This window comes from Triturus cristatus, chromosome 2_1 (assembly GCF_964204655.1).
Source record: "Triturus cristatus chromosome 2_1, aTriCri1.1, whole genome shotgun sequence".
In the NCBI taxonomy this organism is placed as follows: domain Eukaryota; kingdom Metazoa; phylum Chordata; class Amphibia; order Caudata; family Salamandridae; genus Triturus; species Triturus cristatus.
The window spans coordinates 1,017,909,093-1,017,930,590 of NC_140581.1; the positions used below are offsets into that span (position 1 = coordinate 1,017,909,093).

Below are 21,498 nucleotides of genomic sequence, written 5' to 3' on the forward strand. Positions count from 1 at the left end.
ATTTGGAGATGGGCCATACCTCTCAAAATAGATCTACTGGCAATTCACCTACCAGGGAAGGACAATGTGGAGGCAGACTGGCTAAGCAGACAGACCTCAGCATCACACGAGTGGGAGCTCAATGGCCAGGAAACGGAGAAAATCTTCCAGAGATGGGGGACTCCCACAATAGACCTATTTGCAACACGCCACAATGCAAAATGCCGAAGCTTCGTGTCCAGGCAACCAGATCAGCAATCCAAGGGAAATGCCCTATGGATAAGCTGGTGGAGGACATTTGCCTACGCCTTTCCACCGATACCCCTGTTGCACAGAGTGCTCGACAAGTGCAGAACCAGCAACATGACTCTGATCCTGGTGGCTCCACAGTGGGCGAGGCAGACATGGTTCTCACAGATTCAAGAAATGGCGCAAGGCAAACCGTACAGGTTCGAGAGGAGAAAAGACCTGCTCTCAATGCAAAACGGGGAGGTCCTGCACCCAGAGCCAGAGACACTCAACCTAGCAGCATGGCTCCTGAAGACCTAGAGTTCGCACACCTAAGGTTACCTCAGAGCACTATGCGAGTGCTACGGGAGGCAAGGAAACCTACTACAAGAAAGTGCTACAGCGCAAAGTGGAAGAGATTCACGGTGTGGTGCAGGAAAAAGGGCCTGCAAAACAGAATGACAAGAGACTCAACTGTGCTGAGGTACCTCACACACCTTCTAAAGAGTAACCTCTGCTCGAGCTCCCTAAGGGTACACCTAGCAGCGATCGTTGCCTACACCAGAGGTGAGAAGGGTGGAAGCTTCTTCACCTCGCAGGTGGTGAAGAGATTCATGGAGGGAGCCAAAAGAATGGCACCCCCGAAAAGGTTGCCGCCGCCGGCATGGAATTTAAACGTGGTTCTGACGGAGCTCATGAAGGCGCCGTTTGAACCCATTCACAAGGCCACTCTACAAATGTTGACGATGAAAACTGCCTTTCTAGTGGCCATAACCTCACTACGCAGGGTGAGCGAGCTTCAAGCACTAACGCTACAGGAGCCCTACATTCAAATTCACAAAGACAGGGTAGTCCTGAGGACGGACCCACACTTCATGCCCAAGGTAGTGTCGGCGTTCCACATGAATCAGAGTATCCAGATACCGAGTTTCTTCCAAAACCCGACTACAAACGCAGAAAAGGCCCTGCACACCCTCGATGCCAGGAGAGCGGTGATGCACTACATTGAAAGAACCAAGGAACTCAGGAAGTCGAAGCAGCTGTTTGTGTCCTTTGCTACTAGCTTCATGGGTAGACCAGTCACCAAGGGCACCATCGCTAGGTGGATTGCCCTCACTATTCAATTCTGTCACAAACAGGCGGGACAGGAGCTAACGGAGGGGCCCCAAGCTCACTCCACAAGGAAGAAGGGGGCCACAGTTGCCTTCCTGGCAAACACGCCCATCCAAGACATTTGTCTCGCAGCAACTTGGGCATCTGTGCACACGTTCACAAAGCACTACTGCGTGGACATTCAAATGAATAAGGAAGCACAGGTCGGGCAGAAGGTGCTACAACACATTTTCAACGACCAGCGATCATCTTCCACCCAGCCACCACAAAAATAGGAAAACCGCTACAAAATCTATGCACAGCATAGTGAATCCAGAAAGATTCACGCTGCAAAACGAAAAGTTTCTTACCTGTCGGTGTAGTTTTGCAGCTTGAAGATCTTTCTGGATTCACTAGCGAACCCACCCACCTCCGCCAGGAAGATGAGGCTGGAGGAAGAGGGGGTGAAATGGATAGGATCAAAGAAGTGGAAACGTACAGAAATATGGACAAAAGGATTAATCAATCGCCTAGGGTTAAAAAAAAAAAAAAAAAAAAAAAGGGAAAAAAGAACCCGAAGATGGCGCCCCAAAGGTGGGACTTCCGCAGGAAGCACGACGACGTCACGGGAGGTGCACCAAATGGTGGACGTCGACGCCCACCTGGGCTACAAAAAAAAAAAAAAAAAAAAAGAAAAGACTACGAATCCGGACCCAACCACAAGATCGCGGAATAATGCACAGCATAGTGAATCCGGAAAGATCTTCAAGCTGCAAAACTACACCGACAGGTAAGAAACTTTTCGTTATTTTTTGTTATAGTTTTGTATAGCATGAACTAGCCCGGAAGTCATTGGGGCCATGAGCACCAGTTACATTACACAAGATCAAATTCATTTTCAGTATGGATATCAAGTGATGTGCCCAGAATCAAAGGATGTTGAGCTAAAGCTGGGAATCAAACCCAGTTTCAACGTCTGCAGCTCTGACCATGGAGCTACATTCAAATATATGCAATCCTCTATTCACCCACAACAAGGCCTAAAAGACACTGGGGTTGAGGTGCAGCACGTGGCTGCTAAGGAGCCACTTCTCTTACACCCTCCCCAGCCCATTATAGCCTTAGGGCATTTAGCTGGCAAGGTGGTGTCAAAAAGCACATTGCTGATGCTCAGGAAGGGAGTGGGGGGGGGGGAGTGTTTTAGGTGAGAATGGCCAAATATCACCTGCCTCCCTGCGAGGCCCCTGCAACACACTCTTCTTTCCCCCCCCCCCCCCAAGGTCTAAAATTAATAGCCCTGCGGGGGATAAGACTGCTTCTCTTTGGCACCTCCCTTGCGAGCTAAATGCCCTGAGGCTGTAATGGGGGTAAGAGAAGTGGCCTCTGGCTGAGCATGCGAGGCAGTGCTCCGAGGTGAGAATGCCCCGACGTCTACAGCAACACTTGGACCCCAGCCACACTTTACAGCATGTCTGGGGAGTACTTTGTGATTCTGGCTCCACATTAAAGTGGACTGGCTGGGAGTGGGGAAGTCTCTTTGGCCCGCTTACAGAGGTCCCAAAACTGGCCCCCAGGTGACCCTGAGGCACCGGCCCATCGACCAATGTCCGATTGCCCCCCTTCCCAATGCGACCCTGCTGACAGGTATCCTTTTGTGGCGAGCTGTCAGGGCAAAATCGGAGCCATTTATATTTGATTGCAAGTACTGTGCCCAGTCAAGTGACTGACGCACTCGCATGAGGAGAGAACAGAAAATGTCACAGAAGATAAGGAATTCTCAGCAGCGCTGTGCATAAATAGTTGCTTGGAAGGAGAATGTAGGGCACTGCAGAACGAAATAGTCAAATGCATCAAGAGGCCACAGTATCTTTTAGACCAGAGGCACGTGTCTGTGCAGTGTTAGGATACCAGTAGTGAATCTGCGAGTATCCGTTGAACATTACGATGATGTAGACAGTGTAGGCGCTCTATAAGAAAGTCAGTCATTGAACCAAGCAAATTAACATACCTGAAGGAAAAGCAAGCACTTTTTGAGCAAAGGTGTCTGGAATGGAAACAAAGAAGTGTTACTCCATCTAAAGTACTTCCTACCAAGATTACCCCTGCGAAACATCAGGGAGATGCGTAAAAAGACTGCTGTACCTCTCCATGGTTTAAAAAATGTTGGAATGCTTCCAAAAAGGGCCTTAGTATCCCACTTCACTTTCCCGGTGATAACAGTAGTCAGTGGGCAAAAAGGTAAGACATCAGGTTTAAGAGTGGCCTTTCTGCCCCACATCATGACCTAGAAACCGCATTTTAGTAGTCCACCCAGAGACTGGTGGTCAGGCAGAAGCGAGGTCGAATGGTGCTTGGGTTGAAGAAGGAGCCTAACCAAATGAATGAAATTATCACAGAAATGACCATAATGTAGCATGTTTTTATCACGCGGCCGTCACATTTGTTCTCTCAAGTCTGTCAAGAGTTCGGAAAGAAGCTGAAGACAATGAAAGTTTGAGTTTAGGTGCCGGTGCCTGGGAAGCTGAGAAACCAATACCAGGAGAAGCCCCATCAGTGCTTAATTTGTAAAGAAAAATAATATTATTAATAAATCTATGAATAAAGTACAGGGGCTCATAATTTCTCTTTGACGCTTGCTGTTAACGCTTTCAAATGCCAATATAAGGAGCCACTGGAACTATGCGATTGTGCGTTTTTTCACATAATTATAGATGTGCCCCATTTGCCACATAATCCATCACCTGCTGCATAATTTGCAGATTTTAACAAAAACAAAAAATTTTGTTTCTAGCTCATAAGGTTAAAAAATTACTAAAAACACAGCAATAGACATTTCTGCACAGTGAAAGGCCCTTTGCAAAGGTTGACTGGTCACCTTTTTGTTGCTTATTGCCATATTTGTGTGATAAGCTGGTACTAGTGAGATGCAACGAATTCCAAGATATTGTTAACAAGTGTAAAAATGATAAAATAATGAAGTATTAGATGCAACAATTGCCCAGATAGTGTTAACAGGTGTAAAAATTATGATAAAATAATGAAGTATTACTCTCACAAAAAGTGTCGCATTGCGCCGCATAATTTCCCTTTTCTTGGCGCATAATTTACTCAACCCTACCGCACATTTTGGGCCTACCCTGCTGCATAATTCCAGTGCCTACATTCCTATATTTAAGCATAGAAACTTTGCCTAGTTTTGATTCCACCTTTTGTCTCTTTTTTTTCCACCAGCCTAGATAGATTTTCTGTTTCTTTATATCACTCTTGCAGGTTCTTTTTTATTTTTGCTTGTTTTCCCCTTTCCACTGTTTTCCTTTCATTCTTGCCTCGTTCTTTCTCCTTTTTCTGCCTTTCTCTCTCTTGGTAGGAATCAAGAGCTAATGATGAAAAATAATTCCTCATCCCCAGAAAAAAGTGTCAGTGTCCACCACCTGCAACCATTTGAACAAATTAAGTACTGGCTTCACCTGACTCAGAGGGTCAAGCAAGGAGGTTAGCTTGAAGAAACAGTCAGCATAACATTGAATTTATCTTTAGCAGACACAGGGAAAGGTGCCTTGGTGTGGTGCTCTTGGAGTTAAAGAGCGACATTTATGAGTAGAGCAAGCCACTTTGGCTGATTATCACCTCTCAGAACCGAGTTCCTTTATCTTTTTAAGTCGCGCCTAGCCAGCGCACATGTGCTGTCTGCAAGACCTGATGTCTGTACAATATGGGCTTCAACTAAGCCCATCGATTGCCATTGGTTCTTTGTTGTGGCAATCGGAAATGCTGGCTTTTTATTGGTCCATTGCTTTAATTTTTTCCTTCCTTGGGGTGCTTGTTTCAGCCCAGGTGATTTCACTAAGTGATTGTTATTGTTAGCCCTCGCCCGCTTCCTCCTCTCATGCGCGATTGCCCCAACTACCGTCTGCATTTTTTTTGTAGGCACAGAGAGATTAAGTGATTTGCCCAGAATCACACGATGGTGATTGACACCGAGATTCGTTGGAACAGGAGGGCATCTGCTGTTTGAGAAATAAAGGAGACACACTTCTCCCCTCTAACCAATGTCTTGACTTCCTGAGGTTTTTAGGTCTTGCCTACGCAGCGCGCATGCGCTACATAGGAGGACCTTTAGCTGTCGTTCTGCTCTTTTTCGAAGCACATACTCGTGCTTGTGGCGGCTTCCACCTTGCGGGAGCGCGCAGGGATGCACCACAAGCACCAGTATGTGCTTCCAAAAAGAGCAAATAGCTGCTGCTTCGTGCGCTCGCATTCGGAAGCATTCCCAGGGCGTCTCTTCTATTCTGTGCACTCCCCCCACCCCTCCCACTTGTTATATTTGTTGGTTACCGGCTAGCTCAGTGGTGCCTCGTGCTAAGGACATTTTAAAATTTCAGCTTTTTAATTCAGCTATTGTGATGGTCTTATTTCCTCCGCATTTTGTCTTTTTCATCGAATGTAGCCGCTATTTGTAATTAAAGCAGACGGCCGCAGTTAAATATTTTGCATTTAATGAGCTTGGAATACCCCTGGGGCTTTCTCTTTCCTTTGAACTGTTCTGCTTTCAGAAAAGAACAGAAGTAGCTTAGAGGGATATCGGGGTTACACAAGATGTGAAAGAGAGATCTGCAGCAACAGTACTGCCAATACTAGGTTATCAATTATTGATTCCCACTTAAAAACTGAACCACACATAAGAAAGTATATGCAGAACAAACTCTATAAAGTGTCGTAAACAACTCTCTAATTGATCACAAACCCAACAAAAAGTTAATTTTCTGGCTTAATCGACACAAAAACTGCATTTTGCTTACCACACATTTTGTTGTACAGTAGTGGAGAATTACAGAGACTCCCCGCTGCTGAAACCTGGGTAAAAACGCATGGGTTGACAGAACATAGATTCTTGCTTGTTATTCCCCAAATACGTGTTATACAGTATTTTCCATTTCTTGGTGAGGGGGAGGGGGGTGGAATCAGGGATTATTCCAGACAGCTTTTAATGAAACACTTAGTAATAAATGCGAAAATGTCATTGGCGCATTAAAACATTTTTAAAATGATGCAAATGCAAGTCATGAAGATCCGTGGCAGAATTATTTACTCAAATATTTTATGCCATGAAAACAATGCAATTTCCTATAAATAACACAAGTGCCACCCCACAGTTCAGAAGATTGGAGCTTCATGACCACACGACTTAAGCTCAATCTCCATAACAGTACTTATTGTTGCATATGCCTTGCTTTGGGCAGAGTGTAAACATACAAGGTGCCTTTTCAGGGGTACATCAGACACGATCGGGGGGGTGGTAGGCAGTATGGAGGATCAATTTCACTAGGTATTCAAATGTCGGCCAATATCCTCCCACTAGCATGCAGCAAAAACATTCTAAGTCCCAGGAGACATGTACATTGTGTAAGCAACAGACACATACTGGGGCTGATTCACAAATAATTTAGTAACTCTACGCTCCTACACATTTGAATTTTGATTTACCGCTTTCTAAGATTAACAAAGACTCCTAGCAATATGCATGGAAAACTGCTGCAGGTGCAGGTTTCCATGCGGATTCGTGGGAAGGCCATGTGATGTTCCCAATGGGATCTCATTCCTGCCGTTCGGAGTTCTCCTTAGCAGAGAACTCACTGCTGGGGAAAAAAGGATCCCCTCTACAAATGCACATTTTTAGGTCTCGGGACCATCCGGTCAGCAGACCGGAAGTCCGGAGATTTAATGACTTGGAGAAGAGGGGCTTGCACCCGCCCCTCTTCTCCCCTGTTCTCCATTGGCTGGCCTCGTAAATGCTGGCCAGCCACTGGAGAAGAGGTCAGTCACTCCGATTAGGCCCCGTCCTTTTCGGATCGGGGGGCGTGTTTTTTAAAGAAAGTCTCATTCTCTCCTCCAGCCAATGGCTGGAGGAGAGAAAAGACAAACACGCCCCCGAATCCGAAAAGGACACTGCGTTTCTCCGAGGCATTTCTGCTCTGCCTCGGAGAAACGCAGTGGTGTGCTTGCCTTGTGCGTGAAATGAGGTAAGTTCTCGAAGAGTAGCAGCGAAACAGCAAACCTCTGTAGAGGGCGCAGACCCTGGAGATGATCAGGGCATGTTTCTATCCTGCCATTCCCTATTACGTTTTGCCTGCCTTTGCGTGGCTTTATTTCTGGGCCAGGAAGCAAGTATGTTTCATTAGGCTATAAAAATGTGCGATTCGAAAGTTGTACGTAAGGGGCGAGCACTTTATTTTAATTTTTATTTAAGGCATATTTTAGTTCGTGTAAACTCAGCTCAGCTGGTTTCAGACTGATGTACAGTGTAATCAACAAAATGATTCTTTCAACAAGGTTTGAGGCAACAAGGGTACACGTAGAGAGGTCTGAACAGCATACGAGATGCTTTGCCTATGTCTTCGGAAGTTGCCCGTTCACGAACCGGGAGGACACCTTGCAAAGACTGTTAAATCAAGGCATCCATTGCACGTTTAATCATTGCATTTAACAATGCGAGGCAAAAAACCACCCAGATCAGCAGCTAAACTTATATAGGCCTTCAAGACTGGGGAGAACGCGGTTTGAGGGTGAAGTAGTGACAGGCTCTGGTTCTCTGGCAGTCCTGTGTTGGCCCTCGCGGGGGCAGGCATGCGCAGTCCTCTCCTCGTGTCCTTGACCCCCTCCCCGCGAAAGGTCTCGTCTCATCTGTATGGCTGACTGCAGAAACATTCTCGACAGCGCGCGCCCCGTGAATCTCAGCACTCGTCACACTACAGCGCTCATGGCAGCCCCATTCATCACCCCCACCCTCGCTGCAGCTCTCCCTCCCTCCCCCTCCCGGGGAGCGGAGAGGCGGCCCACCCTGAGCCATGCAGGCATGACTTGCAAGCCCCTGCGAAAAAGGCGACCGAGTAACTCACTCCATGGTTTCAACGCTCAGGCCTTTCTTACACGTTGGCCCTGCTTTTTTACCACTTATAACGAGGCCGGTGAACATAAGAGAGTAATGAACGTATAAAACGAGAAAAAATAAGGCATTGTAAGTATTAACTAAACCATCACACCAGATGGCTGTAAAGTAGACAATTAAAAACTGTTAACACCCAACACTATGTGGAGAGTAAGGGGTTGTAAGGTTATTAGCACCCATCGCCCTAATCTCACCCAACAGAGGCCAAAAAACACACTTTCTTCCTGCGTGCCCCCCACACTGACACTATAACACAAGCAGGGCCACTGGAATTGTGCGACGGGCAGGGCCAATGTATGTGTAGACTCTAGGTGACTAAACTAAGCGGCAAGGAAAGGTAAATCATGTGAACTAATGCAGGACATTTTCTGGTAGTACTATTTTATTATTTGGGGGGGGGGGAGATTTTCACCCCGATAGTATACATTTAACAACAAAATACCGCAATGAGCAGCAGAAAGTGGTGAACAGCGAGCCTTTGCAAAGGGCGTTCCACAGAACGCAACAGGTGTTGCTGCGTTGCTAGTAACTTTTGATCAATTTGTGCTAGAAACCATTTTGTTTTGTTAAACACTGCGCATTTTGCAGCCGATGATGGATTATGTGGAAACTGCGGCAGCCCTATAACCAACATAATTCTAGTGGCCCTGGATACAGGCATACGGTAGTTAGTGGTGGCCTTCTAAGGATCGTGAGTGGCTGAGCCAATAACAGCATTGCATGGAGGGTGTGATCAGGTGTCACTGTGACTCTTCAGGGCACTCATCATGCGTTAACTGCAGTTAATGCATTCGCAATAGGGCAGAAAGCAGTTAATTGCCTGCACTGCAATTATGGGCCGACAGTGTAGGCTCATAATAAAGGAGAAATACAATAAACAGCTCTTGACACCCAACAACATGATGGCAATACAGCTATGACGACAACGGGTAATGTTATAATGATTGTTCTGGCTCGCAGACACAGGTCCGCTTCGTGGCGCTAGGCCGCTGTCAGTTGAAATCGAACCACCCACCCACCCCTTGATGTGTCTGCCATCTCCAAGCCGTGCCAAGCCCCTTTCCCCGGAAGCATCCGCCGCGCCTCCCATCTGCATTTTCAGTGTGATTCAGTGGTTAGGTCTATCATTAGCTCCTCTCGGCCGCCATTCCCAGGCTTGGAAATTGAAAAGCAAGCTCTCTTCCACCGCAGTGGTTACAGGGAGCGGGCTGGCGTCCCTCTAATTGCAGCCGGACCAGAGTACTTCACAGGTCTTTAAAAGACCATTTGCTCGTTAATGAGGCTTTTGTTGTGTTTCCACCCCTTCTTACAGCCACTCTGCCTATGGCTGGAAGACGTAGCCCCCCCCCCCTCCCCCCCCCAAAAAAATTGGCTCTAGTTGCCCGCCTGCATAGATCTTATGTGGGCTCCACTTTGCATCCGTCGGTGTTTGCTGTCAGGGATTAATAACAAGCATTTACAATGCAATGGTCTCGGCATTGGTAAAGTTAGAGCTATGACAATGCCGTTTCTTTAAATGTTTTAAAAACAAAAACATAAACAAAAATAATGTCATGAGCAATGCCAATAGCTCTAACTTTACCAATGCCAAGACCATTGCATTGTAAATGCTTGTTTTCTTTGCAGGTAGATTATTTTTCCTTGGGAAGAAAACTATTCCCCCAAACCCCAGTCAAATCTGAAGGTGATTCACCACTTCTAACATCATAGAAAAAGATTTATGCTAACACCGCGCTGCAGAGAAAATTTGACCCTTTCCAGCCTGGAAGGCGGAATGTGAGGAGTTTGTAAAAGTGTGCAAGCATAGTTGTGAGATTTCCCAAGTTTCTAAAGCTAGCTACACCCCACTAAGCGTCCGCATACCCATATTCCATTCCCTTCATGAATTCCTGCCTGCCCAAAAATGGTCAATGTGGTGTAAACTGGGTTTACGAGGAAATAGTGTCTGGTTTCCAAACCAGGTACCTCAGTCGTTTAATGTGGGATTCGATAATAAAGTATCCAAAACTATAGAAATCATTGACTACATCCAGCGTCTTGACTTGCAGTTTTTAGATCGAGCATTCGAGACCTCTTGTATATACTTTAGTTTATACTTATAATATGTGTATGTACTTTGTGTGCTCTGAAGATCAGCCCTAGAATTTGTCTGCTTCTGCATAGGGACTTGTTTTCTGTTCAACTGCCTCTATTTAACTGTCTTGATAGAAAACGTCCAGTAGAGGTCAGTAAAATACCAGAACCTCTTTCTACTTGTTCAACTGCCTCTATTCAACTGTCTTGATAGAAAACGACCGGTAGAGGTCAGTAAATTACCAGAATTGCTTTCTACTGAGGGACTTTCTTTTTTAAATTTTTCTGGCAACTGCCTCTGTTTACCTTTCTTGATAGAAAACGACCAGCAGAGGTCAGTTAAATAACAGAATCACTTTAGCATTCTCTAGATTCCAGTCCATAGAAATTGTCTTCCACAAGCACCTGTACACGACACTATTTTTTAAAAAATCTTGTATTTTCAGTAATATGACCACTGAAGACCTTGTTTTTATATTAAAAACAGAGCTTTGGACTATACCATTTCCCGTTGAAAGGCAATATTTCTCTCCATGTGTTCCCATACCTGGCGTGTCACGCAGTTTGGTGCTTACTTCCCTCCATGTTAAAGAACAGTAGATGTTTCAGCAACCAGGCTAATGTGCTGCATAGCTAAATGCATATAAGGTTCCAAAGGCGAGACGGATTGCATTGCAAATGCTTGTTGTTGACTGGGACTCTTTTCCCCAATCGGGGCCTTGAATCGATTGCCTTTTCTCGGGTGCTCTAGCCTCTCCTTTGCCCTACATCTGCGGCTCTAGGCATCAATGCCGAGAACAAATAAACAATATCTCTTCAAAGCAATATCTTGGGATAGCAAACGCAATCATTGTTCGATTCGTTTAAGCACTCTGTCAGGGCAGATCCGCAAAGCTGCCTTCACACTGTTTCAGAAGCGGAATCTACAGTGAGGGTGTGGGTAGTAGGAAAGTGGAGCGCATTTTGTGTTAATAAGCTTATGTGTGCGTACCCGGGCAGCATTTATATCCGTGTACACTGGTCATGGTAGTGTGCACGCAGAAATAATACATTGCATACTATAAAATACTGCTTTGCGTCATGTGTTTGAGCGAACATATCCCTGGCCGCCTGGAGATAGAGGCCAAGAGAGGATGGACGTATGCAAAAGTAATCAATGAGCATTTATATTGCTTACGTGAAGTCTGTTGGGAAAACAATATTCAAGCTTTGGAATCCGCAGTGGATTTAATGAAGGGCAAAGTTTAGTCATAAGCACAATATAGAGTTTCCCTCCCCTACGCACCTATAGGCCCATAACTGTATTTTCCTCACATATTGATGTCTCCGTCTGTCCATCCATCCATCCATCCAGCCATCCATCCATCCATCCATCATTTATTGGCTCTTTTCTGTACTTTACAATCCGGATCGCCTGTTAGTGTTCCGTATTCGTGTCTCAACTCCGTTCCTCTATTCTCAGTTCTCATTTATTTTTCATCCAATGCCCTCTCTGTTTCTTCCTTACTCAGCTGCCTCTGTGCACGCTGCATACGCCTCATCACTGTGCCAACCTTCTCTTCTCTATGCATCCCATGTGCTGGGAGTGCAGCCGTCCACCGTGGTGTATTAGATAGAGTCCGTAAATAGAAGATCGATATCATGCCAATAAAATAAGGCAGGTGGACGTGTCATGGCTGTACAGCATCGCTAAAGGTGACCCATCGCTAAAAACCATTAGCACAATACAATTCTGAGACCTGTTGACTTTACCAAAACTGAAACACTGTCTCGATATGCTAAAGAAATTCCAGGAAACCCCATGATGTTTGGTTACGCTATTGAAGGTGCTTTCCCCACTGCTGCAGGTTGATATGTGTAAGTAAAAACATTAAAACATTGCATAATAAACGTCGTAACCATCGAATAACAAATACATTGAACTCTCTGTAAGCAGAACATGTCTCTTTCACAATCTATACCTTCCAGGCTATTCTTACTTGATGTTCGGGCTTGTGTATAACACTTTATCGGGAATGAAAGTGAAAACATGAAATTACTCACTATGTAATGACATATTGCGCTCATTGCCAAACAAGTTAAAATGGCAAACATACACCCTGTATGCCAACAGTTTAGAACAGGAAAGTGAGAGATTTAAAAAAGAAATTGGGGAATGTATTTTTCCCACTGACTTCTATTGAAGCAGAAGCAATTTTAGGCAGAAAACAGCTCAAATAAAGCAATTTTTGGCTTCATAAATTGTGAGTCTCCCGTCTAAATCGGATCTGCTGACATGTATGTCGAGTAGGCATCAGTTGCACAAACCCATCACCCTAATGAGCCGTGTCGGGCAAGATCTCCAGGACCTGGGGGGCTCAAAGGCACTGGCAAGCTGCATGACAAGTGATGCCTACTAGACCCCTGGACTCTGGTGGCTGCTGGGCAAGTGGCTGCAAAGCAGTACTTAATTTCTAAAATAATGTGCTTGACTATGGAAGGCGCTTTGGTGTGCCAAGTGTGAGCTCATAGAAACTGTTTACACGCCTGCAGCGCTTTAAAACTTTTCACCCCAAGCCCCATGGATAATGTGCTGCATGTATAAATACTTGTAAGGTCCCAACGCCGAGACCGATTGCATTGCAAATGCTTGTTTCTACATACCCTCTCATGCCTTATTTGTTCCTTCCCTGAACTCTCCTTTACAGGTATGAAGGGATGATGTCTTTTTCTTTTTTTAACGTTCCTTGACAGCAGTAATAAAGACAACATCAGTGGTCGATGCAGAGTGTCTGTGATAGTGGGACAAATGCCTCCAGTCACATATGTTAATCTTGAGGAGTTTCAGTAAAAATCTCAAAAAAGTGTCATGACTGTTTCTTTTACCTTTGCTAGAAGAAATTAATAGTGCTGATTCATTGCTTAGTTTTTGTGTATTTAATCTTTGGATTTGACAGTCTTTTTATATGGAAAAGCTTTCATTGCGACTGACACTTGTTGACTGTTTGCCATGAGCTTGGCAGTGATTTGCCTTAAGGTTGGGTAGATTAATCCACAATGGCGACTCCTGTCCTGGTGAAAGGAGCATTTACCCACAGAGATCCCTTTGACCTCCGCCAGCCTTCTTGCCCTGCCCAATATGAGCAGGCAGTCCATTCAAGGGCCCTACTGAGCAGCCCCCAAAACACTTCTGAGTAACAGCTGCAAAAACCAAGGAGGTAGCTGTTTGGTACTTAACTTGCTACTCCCTTCTCTAGTACCCATGTACCTATTCATTCCTTAAATATAAAATAGCTGAATGACAGCTAAGATCGGATACAAGGGTCACAAACTTTCACATGTTTACAGACCTGCGTGTATTTATGAAAGAAAATAATTGTATATCCGGTCGTTTGAAGTCTTGCTCTGAAAATATTCTTAATCTCCTGATTGTGGTTTCAGGTTTCCGTGGACAAGGTGTTAAAGACTCTGAAGGAAAATGCAAATAAAGCAACGAGTATACTTCTTACTGCAATACCTCAAATAGCATCGATGGACTGGGAGGAAACAGTGCACAGTATGAAAGTGAGTATCTGCTGAGCGTTCACTCAAGTTCACAAGGACAGTGCATTTACAGTAAACTGTTCTATGACAAGATGAGGGGTGTTCTTTTCAGATTTCCTCAAATCTCTGACTAACATCTTCCAGACAATTACCACACAGACCTGTGAATTGAAATTATATCACTAGAGAAGCACACATTGAACTACATTGATCCTAGTACATTTCAGGAAAGGAACAGTTTTCTTGTCTTCATCGTTATGGTCCAAGGTGTGCTCTCAGTAAGTCAGAGTTCAGTTACAGTAATGTTGGCACCTTTTCTTCAAGGATATAAATATTTCACCTCTTTCCCAAAGTAAAATCTCTTTTCAAACTTTGTTTTTCCGAACCGACCAACTCCCCACCCCGCCCCCAAGTAGTCTGCACATGGGATCATTTTAATGGAATTGATGTACTAGTTTCATTTGCAAACCATGGAAATGGGAATGCAATTTGCGATGAAGCCTATATATCAATAGGTCACATCACAAATTGTACATTCTTTTAGGGAGTCTCAAAACAACCCGCCTAAAGAATATTTATCAGGCAGGTCGCAGTTTGTGACCCTCTGTGATATGCTGTACATCAGGGATAGAGTTTTCCAAGGAACCGCAGACCTTCCGACCCCTTGCATTCCCAAGCTGGAAACATATGTTTTTAACCTCTTCAGTGCCCATGACGAGATGGTCTCGTCATGGAGCACGGTTGCGCTGTGCCCATGACGAGACTATCTCGTCATGAACCCCGCCCGCTAATGTAACGCCCGGCACAGGAGGGGGAAAGGGCGTGGCACTGAAGGGGTTAAGCAGCCCTTGTGCTTAAAAGTGACAGGTGCTCCTTTCAAAAAAATCTGTCGTTTTTGAGAGGACATCAGTGACAGCAGGCAGTGGTTCTCTCCCCAGCATCACTTTTGTCCCAATTCCCCTAAAGAAATATGCTTCACTGGGACAGTTTTTACCAATAAGATTCCTACGGCTTTGATAAGATGTTTTACTTCTTTAGTAAAATTGTGTCTGACAATTTCTCTCAGCAGCTTTTGCTTATTAATCGATTTTTTCTAATTCTTCCACACACCATTCATATAACAGTGGCTTCAGGAATTATAACCTCCATTTGATAGTACACTTAAAATAGCCCACTAAACAATAAATAGTGAGGAAACTTTAAACATGGAGGAGATATTGCATACATTTCATTAATTGTTTAACTAAACGCAATACAAGCATAGTAGGCAATATTTTTTTGACATTATCTAGAGAGAATTGACTGTATGGAGGCTGGCACAAATCTTATTTCATTGCTCCAGAGTCCCAAATTCTGTTTTTCTTTTTTATATGTTTAATAAGCTTTATTGAAGATAAAGAATAACAAAGGGGAGGCAAGAAAAAATAAACATAACATAACAAACACAAAATGCATGAGCAAATAAGCAATATGGTAGAGAAGAAAGCTGTTTACCATTTTAACACTATGAAAGGGTGGAAAGGAGGGGAAAAAGGGGGGGAAACAAAACATAAAGGTTACAGCTGAAGACCGAGTGTCAATACGTAATAATATCTAATAACAAATAATGATAAAAGGCAATACAACCATTTAGGAAAAGAACAGAAAAAAAAGATATCAAGTCATGGAGATTTAAAATTTTCAGAGCGTGTATGGAGTAACTGCATTTCTTCAAAATTATTCAATTAATTAGTTAATGGTAACCAAAATAAATCTCTACTAACAGATGGTGTACAAGAAGAGGCAAAAGCAATGTCCAATCTATGATAGTGACATACATTATTCCACCAAGCCTTAAACAAAAGATTAGAGAAACATTTCTAGTTCAGTGTAATCTGTTGAAAGGCAAAAGCCAGCATAAGGTCAAATAAAGCAGTGTCACATGAAGTTAAATCCAACGTCTCTGATAAACTTCCTATAAAAAGAATACCATTTGACAAAGGAACCTGTAGATTGAAAATATGTGAAATAATGGACCAAACCTTATTCCAGAAGCATGCAACATCCGGACAAAGGAAAATGAGATGCGCCAAGTCCGCAAAGCGGGAACTACATGACCAACAATTTCTGTCATTAGTTTGGGCAAAATGAGCTATAGATACAGGTGTGAAAAACAATCTATGATAGATTGAATGGTAGATGCAGATCTGAAATGTTTTAACGAACGAGCCGAGAGTCTGTTCCAGAAATTGATTCTCCAAACACCCCCCAAGCCTGCCTCCCGGGAAAGCACTATCTTAATTTTAACACGATCAGGAGCAAAGAAAAATTGATAAATTAACGATGGTTTGGGGAAAGATGCAAGGAGATGGAGAAAAGATGCAAGGAGACGGAGGAGTGAATCATCAGTAGAAATCGTTTCAGGAGAGGAAAAGAAATAAAAGACATCTACAATAATGCCCCTGAGAAGCGAGAATGTCAGGCAAAATGAGCGAGGACACTGAAAGGTAGTCTGAAAATGTGGAAAAGTGCAAGGACCCATACTATCAAAAAAATCCCGAACCCAAATCATACCTTTAAGTCGCCAAGATTTCCAATAAATAGATCTACTATTAATAGTAATAAAGCGGTTATACCAGAGAGGAGACTGAGGAATGAGTCCCTAGACGTGGCCTTTGACTGACAAAGAGGACGCAATAGTGAACATGTATGTTTAAAAAGTGGAAGAGAAGTAATAGTATTCTTAGAGTTAAAGGCAAGAACCTCTTTCCTAGAAAAAGGTGCAATTAATGCATGCTCAATAGCAAGCCGTAGAGGTGCAAAAGGGGAGTGGTCCAAAGGAATCTATTTAGAAGCCTGCCAAAGGCAAAAAGCTTTATGATAAACCAGAAAGACAGGAAAATTGACTCCACCAATAGATTTGGGTTTCTGAAGATGTGATGAGGACAATCTAGATTTCCTATTATTCCAGAAAAATTCAGAAAGAAGAGAGTCTATTTTCTTAAAATAAATGGACGGAATATGGAATGGAATCATAGAAAAAATATAAAACAAGATAGGATTAACCATCATTTTTATGGAATCAAGGCATCACCACCAAGATAAGAAGAGGGGATTCCAGGAATAAAGAAGCTTATCTAGTTGATTAAGGCCTTCTCTCATATTGAATTTAACCAAGCTAGAAAGAGAGTTAGAAAACCAAATACCTATCTCTTCCTAAGACAATGAAACCATTTCTTTTGGAAAGCAACTTTAGTGCACTCCTCATACTCTTTCATCTGGATAGTGGCAGCACCTGTCTGTACAGCCTCCCAAACTTCACAATGGTTCCCCCTAAATATGTCTTACATGCTGCAGCACACCTCATTAAGGGCCATAATAAATATGACCACATCACCATCGTCATGGTTGCAACATCTACAAAACCTTCTCCATCATCTACAAAGCCATCACAACTGGTACCCCTGTCTACCTGACTGACAAGCTCACAATCTCCAGTGGCTGTATCCACACCCAGCACACTAGAGATGATAAAGTGTGAAATAGAAAACAAAACTGGCATAGGCCTTCTCTATCTATGCACCCACCATCTGGAGTGATATCCCAATATCCATTGGATCTGTTCCAATCAATGGAGAGGATGTGTCTTAACAGCTAGAGTGTTCAACCTCGGAACTGGGGAACTGGGTTTGAGTCTCAGCAGGGACTCTCAACATCCTGTGATTCTGGGCAAATCACTTAATCTCTCAGTGCCTTACAAAAACAAGCATTTGCAATGTAATAGGTCTCGCCTTTGCATAAGTTTGAGCTATTGGCATTGTAAATGACAATGCCTTTTATTTATGCGTTTTGAAAACCTGCAAGCGGTGCGTAAACACGCACTTTGTAAGTATAGTCGTTGCTTACGAGAAGCAAGGCTGGCAGTAACTGCGCCTCTTTTACTGCCAGCCTTGCTTCTCGTAAGCAAAGACTATAAGTGCAAAGTGTGTGTTTACGCACCGCTTACAGGTTTTCAAAACAAATAAATGAAAGGCACTGTCATTTACAATGCCAATAGCAAAATATGCAATAGGCCTTGCCTTTCATTAAGTGTAGGCCATTTGCTTTGCTATACAATACCATTAGCAAAGCAAATGGCTTTAACTTAATCAAAGGTGAGACCTATTGCATTTTCAATGCTTGTTTTTCTGCTGTTGGCAAGGAAAGACAGCAGACACCCCTGGACAGTGACCTGCTCCACCTTTGGGATTCTTCTGTTCCAATCCTCCCCAAACGTAGTAGGATAGTTACAGTGACATCTATTTAAAAAAAAGATGCAATATGCTGAAGTGTCAGTTGAAATTGAATGCCTCAATGTGTAACATGTCACCATTTACTTGATACACATGCATCCCATTTGCAAGATCCAGTATTGGAGCCCCCCTTGAAATTAAATCAACCCAAGAAAAGGTTTCGTACAGTGCACATCTCAACGTCATGCATTTAAGGTCCTATTATATGTGATAATGAAATAAAAGGAGGGAAAGTGAAATAGAACAATTACCCAGGATCATACAATTTGGTCAAGTGGTAAAGCCGGGATTGATTCTGGGTTTTCTGGTTTCACATTTTACAATTGAGCCACTAGATGTGCAAGCTTTGCTTTACCCCTCCTCCCCAACCACCATCCTGCTGGCATCAATGCAGCGAACGGTCACACCGCAGACCAAACGTTTTGGCCCCTGGGAAAATGTTTGCTCGTACCCATGTACTAGATTGACTAACTGGCCCCCGTGCCGCACACGTGAGACTGAAAATCCTCGCAGTCATTTCTTTGTTTACTGTAGTCTTCAGTCCCATGATTACAGCAACTACAGAGCATGCAGTACCAAGCTGCTTAGACCAACCCCGTAGGAGGACACATTTTCCTCTGTGAGTGGAAAAGATTGAAGATAGTGGATTAGTCAGTACAATGCTTTTCTTTCTATTAACTATGGAGTTCTCCTTGTTCATTGGCGGTTAAGCCTCGGAGACTGTACCACAGCTTGGTATTGGCTGTCAAAATAGTTGCCAGTGCTATCATTGGCTATAGTGTCCTGGACATTGCACGTTCCTTGGCACAGAATTATGGCTGATGTATGTCCTAAGAAAGGGATCCCTGATTGTTTTCTGTCTGATTTTACCTGTTCCCGGGCCTGAGGCATCAGGGAATCATTGGTGACCCTTATGATCTGTAATTGCGCTGGTAAGTAGTCTCTTCATTAAGACGCCCTAGGTCTTGCAGGTCTCATACTCTGCGCAGCAGCTCCAGAGGTGCTTTTTACCCCCGAGAGCCATCCGGGCTGTTTCCTCACCACGGCGTGTTGCCTCCTGCGGGCCCTCAGTCCCTCCCTCCCGAGCACCTTGTGTGCGCAGGGATCAGGCCGACTGGTCACCTTTGGCTTCAACAACCCACGTAGGGTGCAGTGCCGCTGCCTTTACCCGCTAAGAGGGTGGTGAGTATCACGTTTAGGGCAGTCAGACTCCTTTGTCTCCCTTCTCTCTGCAGTTTGGAGTCCTTTAGGCTTCACTCTCAAACCTATGTGGTGGACAGAGCTGGGCTGCCACCCTCACACCTACCCTACATCAAAGCTTCAATGGACTTTGTTTGAAGCCCTCTTCGAGGGACAAGACACCAGCGCGCAGGTGCTAACTGCCGAAGGTTATTTAGGATGCATTGTAAATGAGTGAGTGTTTACACCTTCTTGTTAGCAACAACACGTTTTCGTTTGTTAAAGTGCCCCCGTTTGCCTCAGTTAACAAATGACTGTCCCCCCGCTTTCACTTTCGTCCGTCGTGAAAGCTTTCTTGTCTTTATGGGGCCATGTGTTTGAAACACATGGCCCCATAAAGATAAGAAAGCTTTCATGACGCACGGAAGGCAGACGAGCCCGTCCAAATGGGATGGCCCAAATATCCAAGCAAAAACGTCACAAACACCTCTTTTCGAATGGCTGGCCACCGTTTAGCTTAAACGGTGACGTTGGCCAATAAAAAAGAGGGGCGGGGCTTAATGCCCTTTACAGAAAATAACCAAAGTCATTAAATCTCGTCAGCGAGACTGCGCATGTGTGCAGCCTACGCCAGGCGAGACCTAAAGATGAATGTGGCGTCTGTAACGCAACTGGTGCTCATGTAAAGCGCTCTGATACCTTCAGGTCTAGTTTGTGCTATATAAACCTCTCAACAAAAAAAATACTTCTCCAATTTAGGAAAGAGCTGAAGAATTGCCTCTTTAAAGAGCACTACATGGTGATGCAATAACAGTCAACAAATCTTCGACCCTTTCTATCACAAATTGACTGTCTTCACTGCCTTTCAGCTTGGTTCACACTACATACTTGCCACATATATACATACATAATTTATCTCAGCATGATATGCTTTAGACAAAATGCAGTATCTTTTTCTAGACATAATGTTTGACATGTTAACGATTTGGGGAGAGAGAAAATGCCAGTGCTGATGGCAAGATATAGATCTAGCTGTCTTCACATCATGCTGTGGTTTGACATTAAATAAACAAAGCATTTATAGGGGCACCATATAAGGCTTTTGTTGGTCCTATGCAGAGTCTGTAAACAGTGTGTCATGGAATGAAACAGCAGGGCCATCATCAAATCTAAACCAGAATATTATTTTTTTCTTGTTTATTTAGTTAACAGTTTTATGCATTAGTGGGTATTTCTTTATATCTGGACAGGGTTTGCATTTAACAATAGCTATGAAAATGTAAGGTACAGGGTTAGGCATAATAACGAAGTATATCTGTGTTTCTTGAATGACCAAAACAAGTGAGCTTTTAAGTGTCTTCTCAATGACACAAACAAACACTTAGACCTTAAATCTGCTGAAAAACAGTCACTGATAAATATTGGTGTTGGGCATGTGGTGTTCTGAACACATTAACCTCTAAATGCAAACAAATTCTAAGACCTCTTTGCCTGCCCAACCAAGGTCTGAGTATATTGTCCGAGAATGAATGCGTATTTAGATGCAGGACTTAGTAGGTTAGACATTCAAATTTAAATGTGATTATTGTTTACAGCAATAGAGTAGACCTTTCTGTTTGAGAATAAGAGACTGGTAGTGGAGTGTAAAATAGCATTTGATGGGTTGAAGGAGGTTTGCGGCAAATCAGCAATGATGGTGTTGCCAAAGTCCACACCTTGGGCTTTTAGGCACATTTTCCTTCTTTTGTGAGTGTTTCTGCTCACTTATCCAAAGTTGTGATACCAAAAAATCGATTGTAACCTTTCATCTGACTTACCCTCCCTCCAGTGTATGTCTAAAGATGAGTATCTGTTGCTGTGGTGTGCCTTATAGTTATGTGAGTTAATTGAAGGCAAGACATTGGCTTTCCTTTTCTTAACTGAAACATTGCTCTCCCAGACACTTGTGCCACAGAGGCTTCTATGAAAATACATTTTACATTGTAGACTGAGACAGTTCTCACTACCTGGCTTTGGAGTCTCCGGGCTGACTTCCTTTCAGAATGGGCAGCATTTCTAGATTTCCGCTGCAAGCAGAGCTCTCAAGTTTAGAATGTAGATGCATCACTGCTCATGCCCGTTTTTTGTTTCAGACCAGTCTGTGTTCTGGTATTGTGCTTTCATTCTTGTTATTGTTCTAGTATTGTGCCTTCATTTTTGTTATTGTTA

The 21,498-nt window shown here is 43.7% G+C and overlaps 1 protein-coding gene across 1 annotated transcript in view; it reads left to right on the forward strand.

Annotated features, from left to right (window-relative positions):
- MTAP (methylthioadenosine phosphorylase) overlaps positions 1 to 21,498 on the forward strand; it is a 392,892-nt gene that overhangs the window by 352,802 nt on the left and 18,592 nt on the right. Inside the window, exon 7 of the mRNA XM_085634967.1 lies at positions 13,739 to 13,861. Coding sequence (XP_085491093.1) covers positions 13,739 to 13,861 — 123 coding nt within the window. The remainder of the gene's footprint in view (positions 1 to 13,738; positions 13,862 to 21,498) is intronic.